At 26.2% G+C, this 19,471-nt stretch overlaps 1 protein-coding gene across 1 annotated transcript; it reads right to left on the reverse strand.

Annotated features, from left to right (window-relative positions):
- Positions 1 to 3,386: 3,386 nt before the first annotated feature.
- On the reverse strand, positions 3,387 to 6,341 carry LOC113857603 (UDP-D-apiose/UDP-D-xylose synthase 2-like). The gene is made up of 9 exons (XM_027489675.1): positions 5,967 to 6,341; positions 5,800 to 5,892; positions 5,600 to 5,707; positions 4,961 to 5,075; positions 4,742 to 4,875; positions 4,550 to 4,651; positions 4,331 to 4,423; positions 4,089 to 4,224; positions 3,387 to 4,006 (listed from the first exon to the last, which is right to left on the reverse strand). The coding sequence occupies exons 1-9, from the start codon at positions 6,228 to 6,230 to the stop codon at positions 3,894 to 3,896; spliced, it is 1,158 nt and encodes a 385-aa protein (XP_027345476.1). The 5' UTR covers positions 6,231 to 6,341; the 3' UTR covers positions 3,387 to 3,893.
- Between the last annotated feature and the right edge of the window lie 13,130 nt (positions 6,342 to 19,471).

The raw sequence follows: 19,471 nt of genomic DNA on the forward strand, positions 1-19,471 counted from the left end.
TATTTGATTGTTACGTGCTTTTGGATAATTGGATAAATATAACGGAATAAAATTCCTTAATTTATTAAATTGTTTTTCATATGTAAGTTTCATAACAATCTGTACATTCTTTTTAAAAAAAAAAAGAGGAATTAGTACATATTGTTAACCAATATTTTACATATATTATTTAGATGTATGAAAAATGTAAATAATCTGACTGTAGAATAAACACATGCCTTTGTATTTTTGGCTGTTAAACTCAAAGTCATTATCAATAATTTAAATTGAAAATGTTTACCTTGACTCCCGCTTATTCGAATCATATGATGAATTAAGTTCAAATGACACCTTACAAGTTGCTTTAATAGTTACTTTAACCCCAAAAGCATATAATTATGTAGGAGGTAGTGTTGAGCAGCCATATCCCTTTCCATGATGTGTGTTTACATCATGTCCATAGCTAGAAAAATGAAGGAAACAAAAATCACATTATGTAATGTGTATGCATATTGTCGATATGATTATATTTTTATGATTAATTCATACAATCATACCTGAACAAAGGGAGAAGAAATGATGATGCGAGTTTGATGTTTTTTCTGGAGCCTTATTTCGATCATTGACCAAAAAACAAAATTTAAGAAAGTATTATTATTTTTTTTTCGATTAATTATTTGCACTTTCGATTCTCAACGAACCATTATTAACAGGCCGAACCAATATTAGCTTCCAAAACAAACAGGCCATGAAATTATTAGTTTATGTCCACTCCACTTCGGCCCACAAGTTAACAAGTCAGTCCATTTATCTAAGTATAATAAAATAATTAAAGCACGTAAAAATATAAAAAATTAAGTAAAAATAAATAAATAACGGAATACATATTATCAATACAACTTGGATTGTTAATCAGTGAACGTAACCCCATTTAACTGGCAGCTTAAACAGACTGGACAAGAAAAAAATATTTAAGTGAATTTGTATTTTCATTGATCATAATCCATATGTATTTCGGGTCAGAAAAATTCTTTAAGTCATAAAATTTCTGTTGAAGAAATTACTTTTTGAGAAGTTTTGAAAAAGTTTAGAGAAGAACCTTTGTATGCTAATGTACTTTTGAGAAATCATGAAAGGAACCTCATCCTTCATAAAAAAAAAAAAAAAGAGACCATATTTTTGAGTAATTTTGTATAGAATATGAAGAAGTCCACAAGAAAACATTCTAAATCCACGGGAATGGAGATTTTTGAGGAGTTTTTTCAAGCTCCATAATGAAGATAGCTAAAGTTAGTCAAAAAGAAGGAATCAACAAAAATATTATAAGTCCTATTGTTCTTATTTAGAGAAATCACTTTTTCAAGAAATTTAGAAGGACCAAAGAAGTCTCATATTTAGAAATTGCATTTTGAGATATTTTAGAGGTTCTTATCAAAATCCAAAATTTTTTTAGAATAACTCAAAAAATAGGAAGCGGTCAAAAAATATTCTAAGTCTACAAATCTAGTTGAGCTCTAAATTCCTTCTAGAATTGTTCAAAAAATAAAAATAGACAGAGGAAATATTCTAAGTCTATGAAATTAAAAAGAACTCTCAAATTCTCCAGAATTAGTCGAAAAATAGAAATCGATGAAAAATTATTCTAGGTCCAAAATGCTAATAAGCCTCTTAATTTCTCTTAGAATTGCTCAAAAAATAGAAAAATATTTGCACGCTGAAATCCTGCACCGCGTCAGACACCAGCTACAAGAAGATATACGATTGTTGCTGTTCATTGCTAGGAATTGTACATTTATATTCCTGCATTTTGTTTCTAGTTCGTTTTATGTCTTTTGTTCATACAATTTATGCTTTGTTTAGCACGTTTTATGTAAACTTCTACATTCAATTCAGTTCCACGCGTTTATTATTCACTATTCTTACTTAATACTCTTTTTACAACATTAATTTAGGCATTGTATTTAAACAACACATTTAAAAAAACTTAAGATAACCTAAATCTAGTCTCTAGATTATTCTTAAATTATTTGTTCACAAACTGTCTCTTTTCATTGTAAACAATACGATATATGGAACGACCTACAACTTAAAAACTCATATATTCAACTCTAACATTTCATGCATAGTCATACTAAAGAAGTGTGTTAGCTTACTTCAAAACACTTTTGTTAGACAAAAACATGAAAAGAAATAGAAGAGTGGAAAATGCAATAAGATTATAGCAACTTACCCGTCTGGATTAAATTTTTTTAAGAGTTCCCTTTTCAGTAAGACTCACGAGTGCACTTTTCACCATAGTTGGAGTGATTCATGTATAGGAACTGAAGAGAGAAATCGTGATTTTCGGCATCTTAAAAATACCTCTATGCCCCATATTATTACTATTTTAAAATACCATATTTCAGATGAAAAAATATTAAAAAATTATCTTTATATACAATTTTTATTTATTTATTTTACTTTTTCATTAATTCATAATTATAAATTTATTTATTTATATTAATTCAAATAAAAAATAATTTTATTTCTCTTAAATATTTTTATTTATTTTATCATCTTAACAAAGTGTAGAAGTATTGGTAGCTTTCAATCTCTCAGGTGAGTAGATGTGAACCACCGAACCAGAACATCAATAATTGTGTTTTGATTAGAAGATCAGTCAAAACAATGGTCACAGTTATTGTGATCCAGTTATGATTCAATGAAGTATGTTGACATGGCTAAAGAGGCATATAGAAGACAAAAATGTTCTCCCTATGCTTTATGTCGTCAGAAAACCTCCCATCTGGTCCCCTAAAAGTTTAGTATTATATAATGGTTATTATTATCCTTGATCAACAAAGAAGGTACAGCTCGGCTCACACTATCCTAAACTTGTTTATTTTGTTAAGTTCTCCGTGCCAACCCACATGCCTAATCTACCGGACTCTCCCAATTGAATTGGAAATCGAATTTTGTTTTCTCTCTTCTTTTTTTAACTAAAGGGGTTAAAGTAGAACCGAGACTACTACTTGAAAAACTATCCTTTCCATAAAGGGCATCCCCATGTCATAACGAGGAGTTGGCATCTGATTCGAATTCAATCCCACAAAGGAATGGCACTCGCATGGAATATTATAGCTCCGTTTGGATAAGCATTTTAATAAAATATTTATTCAATTTTTTGTTATGCGAAAAATCATCACATAATTTTAATTATATATTTAATAATCCCCTATTTGTTTAATGATTAAACTACATTTTTTGCCATTAACTACATATTTATTTTTAATACAATACATAATCTTTAATAAAATAATAAGAGATAAAAAATAACTATTGAAAAATCATATAAACATTGTCATTTTTCATTTATCTATTTATTCAAACGACTAATTATTTTCAAATACTTTTAATTCAATAAGATAGCTTAATAACTTTCAACTAGTAATTAATTGTCAGTTTACAAGTTTATCATCAGTCCATGAAGTATCGGAATAATGTTAGATAGCAACATCGAAGAGGGGGAATTTGTAACAAAAGTTATTCATAAAATAAATTAATAAAAAATAATTTAGAACACATGGCTTAAGAGGGCCAAACAGAATGTTACAACTTACAACTGACCTGGAAAGACAACACAGATGATTGACAGACCTCTAAAACACCAAAAAACATCTTCCCTAGAAATATAAAATGACTTAACACACATTAAAATTACATAGCATCACAGATGACCCTAGATAAATTCCTACTTCTCGACGAACACACATTAAGGCATGGGCTAACGTGGGCTATTGCCTATTGGCTACCGAAAACAAAAGGGAGGAAATTTACCATTTAAATAAAATCAACCGGTGAAATATATGTAAGGTGGGATTGGGAATAACACGTAGGGAAGAACACCTTGTCATATGAAGCACACCCTGTAAGCTTCAACTTGCAACAGGTTTTGCAATGGCTTTCTTAACAGCTTCAGCATATGTCCTGTGCTGATAGGTCAGTGTAGATTCAAGCAGGTCCCAAAGTGAAGTCTTAGGATTCCATCCTGATAGAGGCAACAACCGTTAACAGGTGAAGTAAGTTACAATATTAAAGGTCAAATGAGGTGAATGAAAGAGGAAACCTACCAAGCTGTCTGTTTATTATGGTCATATCAGGAATTCTCTTATCACTGTCATCGTATCCCTCACCATAAAATTCTTTAGAGGTTACATCAATCGTAGGCGTTTCAGGAGTTTGTTCTCCACTTACCTTTGAGTAAACCTGTGGAATGGAATAACAAAGATTCTTAAAATCCCAAAACAATATGCCCGACTTCTAACAATAGAGCAAAATAATTAAAAAATAAAAATAATAATAATCACTTCACCTGAATCATTATTTCAGCAAGCTGCTTAACTGTAACCTCATTGTTTGGGTTACCCACATTAAAGATTTGACCATTGGCCCTGGCAGGATTTTCCTGTTAACACAGGTCACAACACTCAGTGGACCAGCCGAGAGTAATATTTTAAGGTGTATACAACAATCACATGACCTATATTTAAAAAACGGAAGTACACATAAGAGATTGGATATGAGAACCTACAATCATCAATAAGACAGCTTCAATAGCATCTTTAATGTAAACAAAGGTTCTCTGGGACTGGCCACCGTCCACAAGCTTGAGGGGCTCTCCCCTGAGGAGATTCTGCAGAGAAGGAAAAGAGACAACATTATGAAGCAATATAAAAACTTTGGCTAAAACATCGACAAAAACCTACAGCAGAATGTAACTAACATTGCTAAAGCATGCCAGAACCCGAGGAACGCCCTCACTCGGACCATCAATGCCAGGAATGAAATCCATTCTTGGTCCAATCCAATTAAAAGGCCTCACAATTGTGAACTCCAAGCCATTTTCAGCACCCTCAGCTGTCAGTGATCACACGTCAATGAAACATAATCAAGATTGAAAAACAAAAACAGTCCACACCAAAACACAAACAAATCATCTCACCATAAATCAGCCTCTCAATCAATTGTTTTGCACATGCATATGACCATCTCTGCTTTTCAATTGAACCAAAAATGCAGGGAGACTCGTCTTCTTTAAGAACATAGTATGCCGGATCCTAAGACCACATTGGAAACAACATAGTTCAGCTCAATCTCATTACAACAAACCAAAAAGCAAAAAACCGTTAGGGACAAATCACAAATGATTGAAAAAAGTCCCAACACCGTCACTTCAAAACCTGAGACGAGGCTAGATAGAAAACCCAATCCGAAACAAGGAAGAAACATTAGAGTAACCTATGACGATTCACAACATGTCCAGCTCCCACAACTAGCATCCCAAACGCAAGTGAAAAACTTACAAAGTCAACAACCAATTTAAAAAAAAAAATTATAATCACAACCTAAATCCAACGGTAAAATCATTTTTAAAAAATCATAACACGTCAACCTCCTACACCAAAACAAGCTAAACACAAGTGAAAAATGTCATCATAATCACAACCTAAATCTAGGGCCAACAAATTCCAAATTGCGCAAACGCAAAACAATACCTCACAATGCACAGATCTGGAAGCCCATTCTCCCAAGAAAAAATCCATTAAAAAAAAAAAAAGGGAAAACGAAAAAGAGAGGTTACCTTACGAAGGGCGCTATCTTTGGGCAGAAAGCTTCCAATTGTTTTCCCATACACTTCACAAGTAGAGAAATGAATAAGCCGCTTGTTATTTTCCGAACAGTACTTCACCTGATAAAATTAACACGCATCAAAATCACACATCCGCTTCAAATCTCAAAGATTCACATTCCAATTTAAATCAGAATCAGAAAAAGAAGTACCACAGGGAGCGCGTCGATGAAATTGCTGTAAATGGTGTCGAGAGGGCGTGTGTTGTAATCCGCGGGAGTACAAATTGCAGCCAGATTTATTGTCTGAAACACAACACTAATTTCACAAACAGAGATAAAAATAAAGAAAAGGAAAATGTATAATTCATAATAATTACGAGATCTGCCATCTTGATAAGGCCTTCGAGCCTCGAATCGTGCTTGATGTTGAGACGGTGGAAAGTGATGCGACCAGCCCAAGGAAGAGAATCGGGTTCGAGAAGGTGTTTGATCTTGTCGTTGTACACGTCCAACGCGAGAACCTTGTGAGGAGTTTCAGACATTAGTTTCTCGCAGAGGTGCGATCCGATGAAGCCGCCGGCGCCGATCATGCAGATCGTCAACGGCTTGATAGCGTTACCGTCCAGATCTACGCGCGCCATTGTTCTTCAAGAAGAAGAAGAAGAATGTGACGATAACAGTGACGGTGGCTAATGAATGGGAGTGAGTGATATAATGGAAGAAAGAAGGGAATGGAAGCGGTATATAATAGTAGTGTGTTGATATTAAATTATTAATTATTAATTTATTTAATGATTTTAGGGAGACGAAGGAAATGAAAAGAAAACGAACGTGTTTTTCCGATAGTGACACCCGCCTGGCTTATGTTCATTCATCAGGTAACTTAATCTCATACCACGCGCCTTTTGTTGTTCAGTGCCTACTCGCTCTGCATGCCTCCCACGCCCGGTAAATGCTATTCGACGTTGCGTCGTTTGGTCCTCTTTTTAGAATAAATTATTAGAATAATATTTATAAAAACAATTTTTTCACGTCAACATAAATTTTGTCTGTTTTTATATATAAAAAATATATTTTAATTAAAATTTATTTTAAAAATAAAACTAAAAAAATTAAAATATGTATCAAAATTTTATTAAGTTTCGCGTATATATAGATAAAAATATTTTTAATGATTTAAAAAAGTTTGGATATATATATATATATATAGACACCAAGTAATTTTTAATTATTTTAAATTCTATGAATATAATTTACAAGATGAAAATATTTGATTTAATTACAAAATAAAATTATTTAACAAAAAATTATTTTTGTATAAAATAATTAATTAATTTATCAAAATGAATTTAAAATAATTATATATTATAAATATTTAAAATAAGAAATAAACAACTTATATATTAAACAAATAAATTTATTTATTTATTTAATAAGTGACTTATTAGTATAAAAATTACAATAAATAATATAAAAATTATTAATTAATATATCTAAAAACTGATCTTTATTTTATATTTTATACTATAAAAAATTATATTTTTCCAAATAAGATAAAAAAAATATTACATAAATTAAATATGTTTATGTCAATATAAATTAAATGGGACTTTTCTGCTTATATAATTTTTAGAAATTATATATATTATAATATAATATTTTTAAAAATTATAGAAATGTGGAATTTAAAAATTGTTTATAGTGGTTTTGTGTATAAATACAAAAATTCAAAGATAAAAAATTTTTAAAATGATAAAGTATCAATAGTAATTTTTTAAAATAATAGTTAAATATTAAAAAGTAGTTAAAAGTTGCCATAAATGATTTTTGACTAAAAATTGCTAACGCTGATTTTTGAAAAAAAATATATATTCATGTGATTTTGCTAAAAAAAAATATTAAAAAAGAAAAGCTAAAGACAAATTCACTACTTCCATCCTACTTCGGATCCCCTGTTACTCTTCAGTCCCTTGTCCTTGAATCAGGAATCATGAGCCGCAGAACCACAAAATTTTAAGGCCCATCTTTATTTTTCTTAAATTGTAGGAATGTTATTTGTAGCTGTGGAGCGCACTCTGTGAAGTTTTTTTTTTTTTTTAAATTAATTTTGTAAGTTAGGTAAATAAAATTATTTATAATTTATATATATATATATATATATATATATATTAGACTTTGTATGAAAACTTTAAAAAAATTAAAAAACTTAAGAAGAAAGAAAAGAGAAAAGATAAGAATAAATTCCTTAATTTAAAGTAATAAATTTTATTTTATAAAAATAAGGTATATTAATTAAAATTTTCATTCATATTTGTGAGACATAATAAAATAAATATACTTTATCATTTTTTTAATTTTTTTATCTTTGAATTTTTATATTTATACACAATAGATAATATCTTAGTTACTGAAAAATAAAAATATAAATTTATGAGACATAATAAAATAAGTATTTATATTTTATATAATACTATTTTTAATTATATTAAAAAATTCTTCTCATAAAATTATATTTTTAACCTTCGATAACATTATCTCATCAAATATTTTTAAGAATAAGATAAAGTGCAATATATTATTTATAGAAATGATAAAATCAAAAGATAAAAATACCTATTTTATATGTTAAAAAATAATTTTTTAATGAAATTTTACATATTAAAAAATCCAAAAATATAAAATTTATTTTAAAATTTAAATAAATTTATCCATCTAATTTATAAAACTAATTTAAAAAAGAAAAATTTTAAAAGGTGCGCTCCATAAATAACATTTCTATAATTTATGAAAAAAAAAATGGGTACTATCGCTTAAAATTTTGTGGTTCTGCGGCTCTAAATTTTTGGACAAGTCCGTAGTAAGCAATAAATAATGGGACCATATTGCACATCGCCTGTGGCTCTTTATTTTTAATATTTTTTTAATAAAAATTATAATATAGCAAATTTTATCTGCTTTTTAATACTTATTTATTATTTTAAAAAAATACTATTGACACTTTATTGTTTTTTTAATTTTAAATTTTTTGTACTTACATACAAAATTATTATTAATCATTTTTAAACTTCACATTTTTTTATTTTTAAAAATATTATATTTTAATATATATATTTGTATAGCATGACTTTGATCAAATATAAATAATGGTTTACTTATAAATGCATTTATGGAACGTTAGAGGTTTAAAATATACACATTTCAATTACTTTGTGAATAATGCATAATTAATTACAAAATGTTTTTATCTTGAACTTCATACTAACAGTGTGACTGTGATTGGTTTTACAAATTCCGTTACTGTAGTAGTACAAAAAATGTGTGAAATTTTAATAAGGGGCCGACCTTATTCAAATGATATTGAATGATTAGAAATTATATTAAAGTGACTATCACAATACTTTCGTTGGTTTCCTATTAATTTTGACATTAGATTATAATAACATGCTCGTATATTCTTTGTTTGTTGTGATATGTTCTGATGCCAAATAAAAATAATTCAGTAATACATGCAAAATTCTTACAATTGTTAACATGTGAATCAAATTGAAAATTACAGTTGGAGATTAACATGATCAATATTTCTTTATAGATTGTTGAATTGTACTTTCATACATGATAATACAGAAATATGTGGTTACTTGACACTTCTGCAAGTGTGGGCATGACATCGTTTGCCATGGTTGGCTCTAATCCCAAGTAAATCAATAATATTTTCACTTAGTTTTAGATTAATACACTTGCAATATCTAGCTAATACTCCATTTAAGAATCTTAAGAATATCATATTAGCATTGAATCAACTAGGTGTTCATAAGGTAAATATTTTTACTAATTCTTATTAACATGTTAAATAAATCTCTACAAAACAAAAAACATTTTTCTTAATGATTACAACACTAATATCATTTTGTTTATTGCAATTTTTGTGGACACCATATGTGGATGATGAAATTGATGCAATAATTCCAAATAAAGTGAGATATGAATGTCTAGTGTGGTCAACTATTAATCCTTTGATATGTTTTGTAGTTATAAATGGACATGCAACTAATCGTGTAACACATCAATTTAAATATGCTCAACCCATTCCTCCTCAGTCCCAATAACTTGAGGGAGTCCATAACAAAGACTTACTTTGAGTAAGAGAACCAAAGAATTGGACATTCATATATCATGATTAGATGACAATATGGGAGCATCAAAATAAACGTATCTCAGAATTTCTATCCTTCTAATGAATATTGGGCATAATACACATTATATGCAATAGACTAGCTATGATTACCTATGGAACCAACACTTTCTAAGTTTGAAGAGATTCTCATGGATGCACCACTTATCTAGCTACAAGGAATTCCATCAATTTTCGTACAACTAAATCAAGAGTATTATTGATCATCGCAAAAGAATAAGTGACAACCCTTTCAATGGAGTGAATAACCACTACAACCACAATAAGGATGTATATTTGTAAGTAGGAGAGATATTGGTTATGGTCAAAGAAGCAGGGAGGAATGAGGTAAATGTTAGTTGATTGCAGTAGTACCAGTAGAATTTCTCATGGATTTATATGTTAATGACTTTGTGGTAGATAGAGCTTTGCCTTCATAGTGAAATCTGCCTCTAAACTTTGACCTAAATGAAGAAGTAACTATCGAAGATATTTTTGTAGATCGAGATGATGAGTATAAACTACAACTTGTGACACCAATGTATGATGTTACTTTAGTGCAATGGTCTATGCTAATCAGCTTGTGGGATTTGACGCAACAAGATTACACATATATCTAACCATTCATGCATCCATTGCAACCTGAACTTATACCATATGAGGATGCAACAAATGAGGACATATACACTCAATATTTAGGAGACGGTGTTTATTAAGCATGAAGAATGTCATATAATAATTTTTTTTTTGTTTTATTTCAAATTTAAAAATCAAGTTTATTACTCATACAGACAACAAGTTTATACAAGTAGAGAGCCTTAAATCTTCGCAAGAAATTTGTAGCAATATGCCTAATACAATACATTTGGAATGCTCTTAGAGGTTTTCAATGTTTATTTCTTCTTCTTATTGTTGCATTAAGTGATGTAACGATAAAAATAATGTCAACGTCATCTTTAATAATGACGTATTTTTGTAAATTTTCAAGGAAAACTATCAAGTATCTATTGTCTTACCTTTAACAACAACGAAGGCAATTAACAATATATTATGATTTTCATCTTGTGCAGTTGCCACTAGTCGAACTCTTTTGTATTTGTCATATAAATGTGTTTGATCAACTTGCACAAGTGGCTTGCAATGTTGAAATACTCTAATGCAAGGACCAAAACTCCAAAACATTGACGCAATATTTGAACGTTGGGACCAATTCATAGTTGTGATAAGCCTTTACACTATCTAATTGAACAATATATCTTCGAACAATGTCATACATTGCTACACACCATTGCGACAAAACTTCAATTGAGGCTTCCCAATGACTAAATACTTTTTCAATTACATTTTGCTTTGCCAACCACGCTTTTCGACACATTGCCGTGTACTCAAATCGAGACTGAATCTCCCCAATCACTAGTTTTATTTTAAAAGAAAGATCAGATTTTACCATTGGTTTAATACATTCTGCAATTGTATTTGTATCTAACTTTTTGTAATATTGAGAAATGATTCCACTAGTACAAGTGCATGGATCGTTATATTTTTTGATTTCCCAAAAATATTCACTCTCTCTAAAACTAGCTCAAAAAAGTCACATGCAATCTATGTCATACCTTACACATTTGCAATAAAATATTGTTGGTTCAGACTCAAATACTTTATAATCTGCTCCTTTTGATATGTTGTAATGTTTTACTATTTTTATAACATCTTCTCTATCACTAAATTGCTTTCAAACATATAATTCACCATCTATTTCAGTATTACCTACCAATAGCAAATATAAACTAATTAATATAATTGAAATTAAATCCACTAACATAATTATAAATTTCACATACCTAAGTTTGCATACTTTAAAAACTTAGAAGCATTTTTAACATCAAAATCTAAATTACACATAAAGGGTGATTCCCAAAATAGATGTTGCCCAATTAGATTGGGTTCAACATCATCATCAAAATTCTCATCACTTCCACAAAGTCATTGCCATTACTTTCAGTGTTATTGTATTCCCATTCCATTTCATATCTAGCATAGTGCTCACATATTCTTCTTAAACTTCATTATTTTTTAAAATAACATACAACTCAATGGTACCACATAGAGGATAATGTTGCTGATGCATTTGAAACATTTATTAAACATCATCATCGTTGGTTATTAAAATTGTATCCAAATATCAAAACTGAATATCGATACATAATATTTTATATCGTTTTTAAAAACAAAACTTTAATACATTGACAAAGCCAATACTTTAAATTTTCACATGATATATGATATGGAATAGACAGCCATGTTGGCTTCTTGCATGTAAATATCACACAGTCACTTGTATTTACTACAATCTCATCATCAAAATAAACTACAATTATCACACTCATTTTTTTTTTTAACAAACACAAGATTCAATAATGGGGAAAGATCTTCTTACACCAATATAAATTTAAAAACTCTTAACACTTAATGTAAGCCTTCTATTTAACTTAAATCTAGCGGCCAATGAAGTAATAAATTACAACCCGTCATATTTATTTTAAATAAAAGGCTCAAATTGGATATAAGAGTTTTTAAACTTATACCAGTGTAAGAAGATTCTGTCCCTTCAATAATATAGGACTAAAAAAGTGTTTCAAAAGCTTTTAAGACAACTTACTATCAATGAAGATTGTAGTATTTATAATCTCATCAATTAAAAATTGTCATTAACGATTTATTACTTAGCAACATTTTTTTAAATAATTTAAAAAGTAATGCGTTTATAACAATCAAATGTTACAAATAACTTTTTTTTTGTTTTTTATACTTTTTTTTAAATTTGCCAATAAATTTTTTTTTTAAATTTTTTTTTCACTTTAAAATTTTCAATAACAACTTTTATACATAACTGATATGTAAAATCATCTTTGCATTTAAAAAAAAATTATATTCAGATATATTTGTCAAGATGGTCATATTTTAGTAATTTTATAATAAAGAAATCATAATAATAAAAATATTCCCGTTTTCAGTGTTTTTAATAAAAAAAAATCTAAGAATATTTATTATAATTTTTTAATGTAAAAACTAAGTTGTAATTTCCCTGTTAATTAAAAACGTACGGAAGGTAATCTCCGATATATCGGAAACGTGTCCCCTAACAGATTTTCCATCTGCATCACCATAAATGCCACAAAAGAACTTTTGCATTAATCTCTTTTATCAACCGGGAAGCACAGTTGTTATGGGCTTGTTATTGAGTATCAAACTTCAACTGCACCACAAACGCACGTAAAGCTATCAAGACTAATCGAAATAGCAATAAGAGAAAACAGTAAAAATTGTTGCAGTTAATTCAGTTTTGACAGTTACCGTAATTGTATTGGGCAATATAATCGGTTTAGCATTTTTATATTTATCTATATAAATATACACAGTTTACACATCTATCAACTGTTTGATAGAAAAAACGATAGACACACATTTTGTCTATCATTCGACCGTTATTTAGCTCCAACAATTAGTTTAAGCGGTGTTTGGTAGAAAAAATGCATGTGCTTTTTCTAAAGTGTGTTGGAAGTAGTCTAGGCATCAATCAAGAAAAAGAGATGATTATAGCACATTCAAATGAGAATTTTCCTGCATCTCTTCTATTTCTTAATGAAAATAATTATGAGAGATAATATATCTTAATGAAAGGGATTTTAGATATCATGATGTGTTCAATATTGTCAAGAATAACTTCCAAAATTTGGAAAGTAATGTTATTGATATAGAGAAAGTAACCTTCAAAAAAGATTATAAGATCATGTTTAATCTCTACTAGTGTGTTGATTCTGCAAATTTTGAAGAGATAATATAAACTTTTTCAGGTGAAAATACAAGAGAATGTGTGAGACTATTTTACCAGAATTTGAAGTCTTACCAACTCGATGAAGGACTGTAAATAAAATGTCTTTATCCAAAACATATTAAGGACTCTTAGGCCTCAATTTGTTGTTGTTTCCATTATAGAGTCCAAAAATATTAAATCTTTCCTGCACTAAATAAGGGGTCTACCAAGTGCAAGTAAAACTCGTGGCACGTGTTACTCGCGATGCTTCATTTTTTAATTACATTTAATATACTTTTTATTTTAATGGGTGATGCCGTACGCTAAAATTTTTTTTATGAATATTCTATCTAAAAAATTTATATTAATAAAAAATATATGACAAGTTAAAAAAAATATTATTTATTATATCATATTATTATATTGTATATTAAAATTTTTATTTTATTTTTTATATTTTTATAAATTTTTAGTTTTGAATATAATATAATTTTTATTTATTATAAATAAAAAAATTATAACATAATATATTAATATAATAATTAAATATTAATAAAATTAAAATTAAAAACATAAAAAATATATTAATATAATAATATTTTTATTTTTATTTTTAATTTGTTTAATTTTAATTACATCTTAATTCTGTTTAAAGATTTAACTATTTTTCAGTTTGTTAAAATATAATAAATATAATAATTTATTATTAAATAAATTTATTATTTAAATATTATTAATTACAATTTTTTATGTATATTAATCTGAAAAATTTTAAAATTTTTTTAAAGATACTACAAAATTTATCTTCTATGTCTGGGTTGTTAGATAGCTCAACATATCTTATTGGGCACTTGCTTGTCTAGCTTTACGTGAGCCAATGTCTATTTTCCTTAATTTTGTTTGAGTGTTTTCTTGAGAAAGACTTTCAGTATCAAGTATCACGGATATCGGTATTTTAATTTTGGAATCACGCAAGGATTTCTATCATTATTATACAATTACAAATTGGGTTTGAATACTAAACATATCTAAGTAAGATTTTGAGTTTTATATATACAGTAAAAAAAATAGTCATTTATAACACGTTAATACATAGAAATTTTAAATAAATATTTTATTAATAACAAAATCTATATTAAAATGATAATATATATAATAATGATACAATATAAATAATATATATAACAACATAAATATTTTGATAAAATATAAAAGATATTCGTCACAATTATTTTTTTCAGATTTTATAAAATTTTAATAATATTTATACAACAATGTAGTAAAATACGTAAAAAATTAAATAATAATTTGTAAATATTTATATTTATATTTATATATATTTTTATTAAATATAATTTATAATCACTTTATTGTTTTCATTTTCAATAGCATATAATGTAACACTGGTATTCATCTTAACAATTTATGTCTAATTTCTCTTTTGACGTTCAATTTTCTAATATTATACGTAGTATTAAAAATTTTAAATTTTATTATAAATATATATACTATTAAATAATTACAGTAAATTTTACGTTAGAAGAATCTCTCACCTGTGAGAACACTGGTCAAGAGTAAAACATAGGATGTAAAACATTCAGCTTGTATTTAAGTAATTATCATCATTTAATTATATTTTAATTTTATCACATTTTCATCAAATAAATTTTATTTGAAGTCAAAGAAAGCGTTTTACTAAAACAATAAATTAATAAAAATATTAAATAGCATTTTAAAATGATTAATTAAAAATTTTATTTTATAAACAGTAAACAATATTCTTTCACCGTGTAATGCATAAAAATTTTAATATTTTTTTAAAAAAATTGTTATTAATATAGTTTTTAACATGTATCTAAAAATATGTAATATAATTTTATATGTAATATATTTTTATTAAAAATTATATAATATTATTAAATTTAATATATTAATAAAATTTAAAACCATAATTTATATTAAGAAAATATAATGTGTCGCTACGAATATATTAACAGATTATTATTAATATTTTAAGGACATTAATTACTAAAATATGATGTTAATAGTAGCAAGTTTTACTAATTAAAAATAACAACGCGTTCAACGCGCTGAATTAATTAAGAGAATTTTGATTTGCTTGAAAAGACAGCTTCTGGTTTTACTGTTTGCAAACCAAACACATCAATGTCAATCCGTATCATATCAATTATGGATGGAATACGTGAATGTTAGGGAACCGGTGCTATGGCGGTGACCTGTGTAAGTGTCATTCTCCCGTGCTTTCTTCCAAAACTTTTCGAAAATAATAAGCGTGTTTGTGTTGGAAATAAAATATTATTTTTATAAATGTTTTTTAATCATTTAAAGTATAATTTATTAAAATATATATTTTTTAAATAAAACATTATTTTAGCTTTAAATAAATTGTTTTTATAGTTTATCATGCATTTAGATTTTTAATATTGTAAATATAAATATTTTAAAATTTTATTTATTTATTTAAAGTTGATTTTATATTATATAAAAATATTTTGAATTACATATTTTGTTTAAAAATGTATTTTAATAAAAAATTGAAATAATTGTTTATGAAAGATTGCAATATTGCATCAAAACGTCAGCAAATATCCGCAGCTTCGCGCACCGACAGTGAGTGTTTGCGCGCGATTGATGAGGATCCGAATCCTATGCTGGCGGAAACTTAATTTTGGTTTAGGTTAAAAAATTTAGTTTAAACAAATTTAGTTAAAAATAAATTTTTGCTTAAGTTAAAAAATTTGATTAAGTTAAAATTACAAAAAATTTCAAAATTTTATCTTTTACCTCTATAAACTGCAAAAAATTCAAAAAATATTTGTTTCTCATCAATAACTACTTAGTTATTAAATATTTTTACATATTTTATTCCACTGAATATTTTAAATGTATTGTTTAGTTTATTCCATCAAATATTTTAAATATATTATTTAGTGTGCTATTTATACTACACATTAGTGATATAAAACTATTTAAAATCAAGTTAAATTGTTGATAATTGTAATAAGAATGATAATTTTTAAAAATTGGTTGAGAAATAGTTACATTATTACTGTGACCATATGATCTTTACACAAATATTTTTTATTGTATTGTCTAGTGTACTATTTGGGCTAAACATTAGTGAGTTAGAACCATTTAGAATTAAGTTAAATTATTGAAATGATGATAAGGATTATAGGAATAATAACTTTGAGAAATAGTTTTGATATTACATATTTTGAAACGCTTATGTTTTTGTATTATGACCATAAAGTGTGACCATATGATCTTGTACAAATATTTTTAAATATATTGTCTAGTGTGCTTCTTGTGCTAAATATTAATGAGGTTGAACTATTTAGAATCAAGTTAAATTGTTGAGAATGATGATAATAATTATAAAAATGATAACTTTGAAAAATTAGTTGAGAAATAATTGTGATATTACATATTTTTAAATACTTAAGTTTTTGTTGTATAATCATAAAGTGTGACCACATAATCTTGCACAAATGTTTCTCAACTTTACCTAGCTGCATAGCTTCATAGCTACATAGCAGCCTAGCTCATTAGCTCCTTTAATAGTGGCTTCCCCTCTTGCGAAGTTTTAAAATTTTTCACAATTTTAGCTTAAGTAAATTTTTTAGCTTTAGGGAAAATTCACTTTTTAACTAAATTCGTTTAAGCTAAAATTTTTGACTTAAGTCAAAATCAAGTTTTGTTAAATTTCACTTAAGTAAAAAAAATTTGGCTTAAACGAAAACGCACTGCGTCCCCTGCAGTTTCTGCCAACACTGTAGAGGACCCAAATCCGATTGTTGAGCGCTTGGAAACGATTTATTTTTTTATATATGTAATTTTAAAATTTAATATTATCAAATGTGATGTATTTTAAAAAATAACAAATATATAAAAAATAAATTTACCTGTAGTAATGTTTAAAAAAAATAAAATACCAGCAACAAATTTTTTTTAAAAAAAATTAAGTATTCAAAATTTACTAATAATAATTTTTGAATTTTTTTAATATTTTTCTAATTTTTTTATTTATAATAAAAAAACCCTTAAAAACACAAATGTTAGTAATTAATTTTAATTATTATAACTTTTTAATATAGTAAAACATATTTGAACGTGGTATGTTTTCATCTCTATATGCATGTAAAATTATGTCTTAATTATTCAAGATTAGTTTTACACATGCAATACATCATATGACCATAACAAACGGTAATAAAATTATTATTCATAAATCATAACTCATACGATTAGCTAAACCAAATATTCAACAGGGTATTTTTTTTAAAATATTAATATTTTATTAAAAATAAATTTAAAATATAAAAATATTCTAACTCATTACAACTCTTAAAAAAAATAATACATATTAATAAATAATTAATCCAATTCACATATATAATTAATTTTTAAATTTTGTTTAATACAAGTTACTTTTATAAATGATATTTAATATAATTAAATATTTTATTAGCATTTAATATATTATTATATTAAAATTAAATTATCTGTATTGCTGTAAATTATATTATTATAATTTTTTATTTTTTTTACATTTTACGTATTTTTTATAACGCTTTTTATTTATTATTTGCATGATTAAATTTATAAATTTAATATAAAATACAATACGGAGAGCAACATATCATGGTTACCTACTTTTATTGTATACAATAAATAATTTCTAAGGATTTGATTGATTTGGCATGTGAGAAAACTGTGTCGCTGAACAGTCAAAATAATTAATTAATTTCGTTCAAGTGTTTCTATTACTATCTGTAACGATAGTGATTTCGTTATAAAAGGAGTCAATTTTAGTAGCTGTGATTTCATTTAATAACATAATCGAGTTCACTGTTTTTAATAAGACATTGAAATTACTCATTTTTAGCATATTGAATATTTTTGCCTGATTTTTTTTAATGATGATTTCTCAGTAAAATGTATTCCTGTTTGGTAAAATGAAAAAGTATTATTTTATAAATGAATAAAACAGCGGGTTGTTAGAAATCAAAATATATTTTTCTTAAAAGAAATTCATCTCAAATGTACCGTCTAATGACCGCGAGAAAAAAACAAAGAAGAATAAAGGTTGTGTTTCTTTATTTTGATTACTTTATATTTAAAAATGAAATTAGAATAATGAATTTTATTTGAATGATTAAATAATACTTTTAAATATAAATCTAAACACATTTTAAAAAATAATATTTTAAGAATTTGAAATTTTTTTATTCAATACTTCATTGATTTTTTAAAATAAAATCACCAATTTTTATTTTTTAATATGCACTTAGTTTTTATAATTAATATTTACTTAATGTATATTTTTTATTAATTTTTTCATGTACCGTTTTCAAGTGTTTTTAATAAAAAATAATAATCTGAGAATATTATTATAATTTTTAATGTGAAAACTAAATTATAATTTCACTATTAATTAAAAACGTACGGAAGGTAATCTACAAAATATCGGAACGGGTTTCCTAACAAATTTTCCATCTGGTCACCATCAATGCCATGAAAGATTTTTTACATTAATCTATTTTATTTATTTAAATTCTTTATAATTTTGCACAAACTATAATTTGTAATTTAAATTTGTTAAAATAAAAAAAATGTTTAAGTAGATTTGTCAAAAAAAAATTTGTTTGAACTACAAAATTTACTTAAATAAATTTTAGTAAAAATGTATTCTTTATTTAAATTAAAATTAAAAATTTTAAAAAATTTATCTTTTTCCTAAATCACAAAAATTTTAATAAATTTTCATACAATATTATGTAATCACACTTTATAATCATATAATACTATAATTATATTTTTAATAATTTTTTTAAAGTAATCATTTATTTAATTTTTATCTTCACTAGTGATTA

This window comes from Abrus precatorius, unplaced genomic scaffold, assembly GCF_003935025.1.
Source record: "Abrus precatorius isolate BTA unplaced genomic scaffold, Abrus_2018 Scaffold2, whole genome shotgun sequence".
NCBI lineage: Eukaryota > Viridiplantae > Streptophyta > Magnoliopsida > Fabales > Fabaceae > Abrus > Abrus precatorius.